This window comes from Leptodactylus fuscus, chromosome 2 (genome assembly GCF_031893055.1).
Source record: "Leptodactylus fuscus isolate aLepFus1 chromosome 2, aLepFus1.hap2, whole genome shotgun sequence".
In the NCBI taxonomy this organism is placed as follows: Eukaryota; Metazoa; Chordata; class Amphibia; order Anura; family Leptodactylidae; genus Leptodactylus; species Leptodactylus fuscus.
The window spans coordinates 22783123-22789122 of NC_134266.1; the positions used below are offsets into that span (position 1 = coordinate 22783123).

A 6000-nucleotide genomic window follows, 5' to 3' on the forward strand; every position below is an offset into this window, starting at 1 on the left:
AGGAAGCAATCAAGTTGGCGTTTGTGAGTCAGAACTTACCTCCGCCGACCGTCCTAAGGGCCCATTCGACGCGGGCAGTATCGACCTCTTGGGCAGAGGTCAAGGCTCTCACCTTGGACCAGATTTGTGCAGCAGCATCCTGGTCTTCAGAATTGACTTTTGTGAAGCACTACCGACTTGATCGGTATGGCTCAGAAGCTACTGCCTTCGGGCGTACTGTATTACATTCTGCTTGTGTTTAATCTCCCACCCTTATGGGGATTACTTGCTATTTCCCCACATTGTGCCGCTGGTAGGGACGACAGGGAACAAAGGATTATGTAGATAATCTTGTTTCCCTTAGTCCTAACAGCGGCACAAGGATTCCCCCCCTATTGTTGTTTATTTTGGAATGTATGTATTATTACTTGTTATTTACGCACAGGGGGGAGGTATCTGTGCCCTCTTAAAGGGAACAAGCCATGTGAAATTAATACATGGCTAATTAAAATTCCGCCTGTCCTACCAGCACACAGGGGCACGAAATACCCCACATTGTGCCGCTGTTAGGACTAAGGGAAACAAGATTATCTACATAATCCTTTGTTTTCGGGCCCATCCTGGCCTCAGGACATTGTCTGATTAATTTTGGTGCTGAATTTTAACCTGTAAAAAATTCCTTTTTTTTTTTTTTGCATCTATTTTGTATCTTGGTTTAATTTTTGCTTCGCTTTTCTAGGTTTTAGTTGTAAATACGTCCCAAAATACAGAAATTCTGCATGGCTTAGAGACATGGACCGTGTATTGTGTGAAGGTTCAGGCTTATGTGTCTGACTATGACAAAGCCGGTGAATTCAGTTCTGTCATCTGCGAGAAAACCACAGAAGATGGTAAGTATATACAAAGAAGTCTCTGCTGTATTTTGTGGCCCAAGGGGCCACCTATATTGTGCAAGTTAGAGAGAACTGGGTAGTCACAATGTGTCATATCCTTTGGTTTTTTCACTAGGTCCTTAAAGGGGTTGTCTAGGTTAAATTGTTTTTGGTAGGAAGATGGGGAAGGTAAAAAAAACAAAACAAAACAGCCCATACTTACTTGTCCCCTGTGCTCCGGTGTCTCCCATCAGGGTCCGGGGTCTTGTTTTGTTGGAAGTCCTTGCTTGCACATTATCACTGAGGCCAACCTAAGGAAAGGACAAGGGACGTCACCAGTCAGTGTCCAGGTTCCTTTACTTTTACTTAGCCCACAGATTGGCCTCAGAGGTCACATGTGATAAGGACTTCTGCCAAAACAGAACCTGGGAGCAGCAGGACCAGACCATGGTGGGAGGCACCAGAGCACTGGGGACATCAGGGACAGGTGAGTATGTTTTGTTGTTTGTTTTGTTTAACTTCCCAGGTAAAAAATGGGTTATCCTGACAACCTCTTTAAACCTTTTTTTTAGCAAATTCCACTTCCATTGTATTACTTGGCTCAGTGGCGTAACTACTGGGGTAGCGGCTGCCACAGGGTGCGGGACATTAGGGGCCCGGCGACTGCTGCTACCACTGCGTCTTTTTTCCTTTTCTTAATAGGCCGTTACTGGCTGGAGTTATTCCTGTTATTGCTGTCTTTTCATACCCCTGAGTATAATAATTGTTCATGGGTGTTCATTATGCGGCATAATACTGTGTACTGGGTCCACTATGGGGCATAATAGAGCGCGCAGGAATGCGGCAGGGGGTCATTCAGTCGAGGTCTTCGGTGTCGGTCAGGAAGGGGGGGCCATATAAAAAGTTCGCCATGGGTCCCCGCCATTCCTAGTTATGCCATTGCTTTTTTGTTTTCTTTGCGAACAGTGTCCAGGGCTCCAGTTACAAGTGCCCACTAATTTGTTGCCCCTTCCCCAGGAGCTCACGGGCCGTGGTGCAGAAGCTCAGGTTGGGCCCCTCCCCCCCTGCACCATCAGTTACAGCGCATCTGCACATTTTAGCAGTATTTATATTTCCCTTTCCTTCTATACCTGGGCCCAGACCACCATAATGACTTCTTCACAACATGTCTGTACATATAACCTTTCCATCTTTCCCATCCACTGTCCCTTCATCATACACTGCTGACTAACTGCAATTTTTTTGCCTTGAAAGAGTTAATCCTCTGCTTTCTGACAGTGGTAGGCTGTGTATGATAAATCTTCGGACTCCAGTGCACCAGAGGGGCAGGGAGAATAAGTTTAGGATGCAGAGACTGAGATCAGAAAGGAGATCAAAGTCAATTAATGAGCCTTAGGGACTGTTCACAAAGAGCAAAATGGAAAGGAATATGAAGCTATCCTCCACATCAAATTCCTCTCCAATACCATGGGGGGAAAGCTGAAGCAGAGCTTTAGCTTTACATTTAGGGTACAATGGGGCTCATCAGTAAGAGCTTCGCAATGTGGATTGTTCAGCTGAAGATTGATCAGAATGCAGAATCTTTGTGTGATTCCTCTGGTATAGTGACAATGACCTATGGGCCCCTCTGGTTTATGGGCTCAGGCGACCACTGCCATCCCTTTGCTTACGCCAGTGCCATTCCCTGTTTGCCTGATATTGTGATAGGCCTAGCTTCCTATAAAATTGGCCCTAAGAGCATTTGTCTCTTCTGAGGATAGTTCACCATTCGTGGCCACCTATGTTCTGGAAGGTTATGATTCATCTCTGTATGTCTTGTAATATTGTCCACCTGCGCGCACAAAACCAGTTATCCAACATTCCTACCAGTCTACTTTTTCCTTAATTATTTACTTCCGTGCAGTTAGTCCCTGAGGGCTATAAGAATATATTTAAAGAGAACCTATCACCTGATCCAAAAAAGCCCAATGACATCCCTCAGCTGATCGGCGCTGTCACCCTGAGCATTTTGCTGTTTTGTTTATGCAAACTTGTTCAGCCATTCCAAAGATATAAGCCCTTTTAGTGTTGGGGTCTACTAGGCTAGAAGAATCTAATTTGAATCAACATTACAAGGGCTTATATCTTTGGAATAGCTGAACGGATTTGGATAAACAATACACCAAACTGCTCAGGGTGACAGCGCCCATCATGTGAGGGATGTCATTGGGATTTCCAGATTTAGTGACGGTCCTTTTTATAGGGCAGTCCAGGAAAAACATTTAGTACATTTAGTACATTGGCCAATGCCATGGGGTTTTTATATCCTTGGTCACTTTTTTGGGTTCTGTTCTGAAAGTTTCTCCTTTAATAACATGGCTCTCATACTAACACTGTGCATTACTTTCAGGCAGGATACCGTCTTGGAAAATAGCCGTGCTGTTCATCGGATCCATGGCCTTGGCAGCCATTTTTATCCTTCTATTGATCTTTCTCACATATAAGGCGTATAAGATGATACGCTATATATTCTTTCCATCATATTCCTTACCACAGCATCTCAAAGAGGTTTGTACATGACCTTAAACTTAATCTCCTCTCTTATAAGTGACTTTTTGACCTAAAGGACTGAATTTTTTCGAAAGTATTCCTATGTCTCTGAGGCTCAGACTGGCTCATCAGAAAGGGTGAGATCCAACTAAGAACAACATCCGTGTTCTTGCTTCATTTGCATGGGTTTTCCTTTGGGTCTTTTGAATCCCATCCACATTTCAAAACATACTAAGGGTAAGTTCACACATGGTTTTTTGGTCAGGATTTTGAGGCCGTATTCGCCATTGATTTCAATGGGAGCTGGCTTGTTCCAGCTCCCGGAAAAAGAAGCGAGATGTTCATTCAGTCGGCTCACGATTCGCCCTGAAGACACTCCTTCCTCCCAACTAGGCCTATTCATTGGGCCTAATCTGAAGCGGAGTGCGCGACTGGATGCTGGTGCAGTGTACTGGCATTCAGTCGCAGCTACCCGTATTTTGGACCGGAACCTGAGGCGGCCTCCACCTCAGGTTCCGGTCCAAGAGACCCTGTGTGATCTTACCCTAATGGTGTACTGGACTCTTAAAAAATTGTCCTTTGTGTGTAGGAGAAGATACATTGTGAGACTCATGAGGATGGAGACAACAATCTGTGTAGTCATTATTAAGAGGAGAACCTCGTAGGCGACCATTGCCATCATACCATAGATAGATAGATAGATAGATAGATAGATAGATAGATAGATAGATAGATAGATAGATAGGAGATAGATAGATAGATAGATAGGAGATAGATAGATAGATAGATAGATAGATAGATAGATAGATGATAGATAGATAGATAGATAGATAGATAGATAGGAGATAGATAGATAGATAGATGATAGATAGATACATAGATAGATAGATGATAGATAGATAGATAGATAGATAGATAGATAGATAGATAGATAGATAGATAGATAGGAAATAGATAGATAGGAGATAGATAGATAGATAGATAGGAGATAGATAGATAGATAGATAGATAGATAGATAGATAGATAGATAGATAGATAGATATGAGATAGATAGATAGATATGAGATAGATAGATAGATATGAGATAGATAGATAGATATGAGATAGATAGATAGATATGAGATAGATAGATATGAGATAGATAGATATGAGATAGATAGATAGATATGAGATAGATAGATATGAGATAGATAGATAGATATGAGATAGATAGATAGATAGATAGATAGATAGATAGATAGATAGATAGATGACAGATAGGCGATAGATAGATATGATATAGATAGATAGATAGATAGATAGATAGATAGATAGATAGATAGATAGATAGATATGATAGGGGATAGATAGATAGATAGATATGATAGGGGATAGATAGATAGATATGATAGGGGATAGATAGATAGATAGATAGATAGATAGATAGATAGATAGATAGATATGATAGGGGATAGATAGATAGATAGATATGATAGGGGATAGATAGATAGATAGATAGATAGATAGATAGATAGATAGATAGATATGATAGGGGATAGATAGATAGATAGATAGATAGATAGATAGATAGATAGATAGATAGATAGATAGATATGATAGGGGATAGATAGATAGATATGATAGGGGATAGATAGATAGATATGATAGGGGATAGATAGATAGATAGATAGATAGATAGATAGATAGATAGATAGATAGATAGATAGATAGATAGATAGATAGGAGATAGAAGATAGATAGATAGGAGATAGATAGATAGATAGATAGATAGATAGATAGATAGATAGATAGATAGATAGGAGATAGATAGATAGATAGGAGATAGATAGATAGATAGATAGATAGATAGATAGATAGATAGATAGATAGATTTTTAGATAGATAGATGGATAGATAGATGATAGATAGGAGATAGATAGATAGATAGATAGATAGATAGATGATAGATAGATAGATAGATAGATAGATAGATAGATAGATAGATAGATAGGAGATAGATAGATAGATAGATAGATAGGAGATAGATAGATAGGAGATAGATAGATAGATAGATAGATAGATAGATAGATAGATAGATAGGAGATAGATAGATAGATAGATAGATAGATAGATAGATAGGAGATAGATAGATAGATAGATAGATAGATAGATAGGAGATAGATAGATAGATAGATAGGAGATAGATAGATAGATAGATAGATAGATAGATAGATAGATAGGAGATAGATAGGAGATAGATAGATAGATAGGAGATAGATAGATAGATAGATAGATAGATAGATAGATAGATAGATAGATAGATAGATATGATAGGGGATAGATAGATAGATAGATAGATATGATAGGGGATAGATAGATAGATAGATAGATAGATAGATAGATAGATAGATAGATAGATAGATAGATTTTTAGATAGATAGATGGATAGATAGATGATAGATAGGAGATAGATAGATAGATAGATAGATGATAGATAGATAGGAGATAGATAGATAGGAGATAGATAGATAGATAGATAGATAGATAGATAGATAGATAGGAGATAGATAGATAGATAGATAGATAGATATGATAGGGGATAGATAGATAGATAGATAGATAGATAGATAGATAGATAGA

The 6000-nt window shown here is 39.5% G+C and overlaps 1 protein-coding gene across 2 annotated transcripts in view; it reads left to right on the plus strand.

The window, feature by feature from the left end:
- Positions 1–6000, plus strand: part of LOC142193587 (interleukin-10 receptor subunit beta-like) — a 59522-nt gene that overhangs the window by 30750 nt on the left and 22772 nt on the right. For both annotated transcript variants that reach the window (XM_075262569.1, XM_075262567.1), the window contains 2 exons: positions 719–869; positions 3241–3398. In XM_075262569.1, coding sequence (XP_075118670.1) covers positions 719–869; positions 3241–3398 — 309 coding nt within the window. The remainder of the gene's footprint in view (positions 1–718; positions 870–3240; positions 3399–6000) is intronic.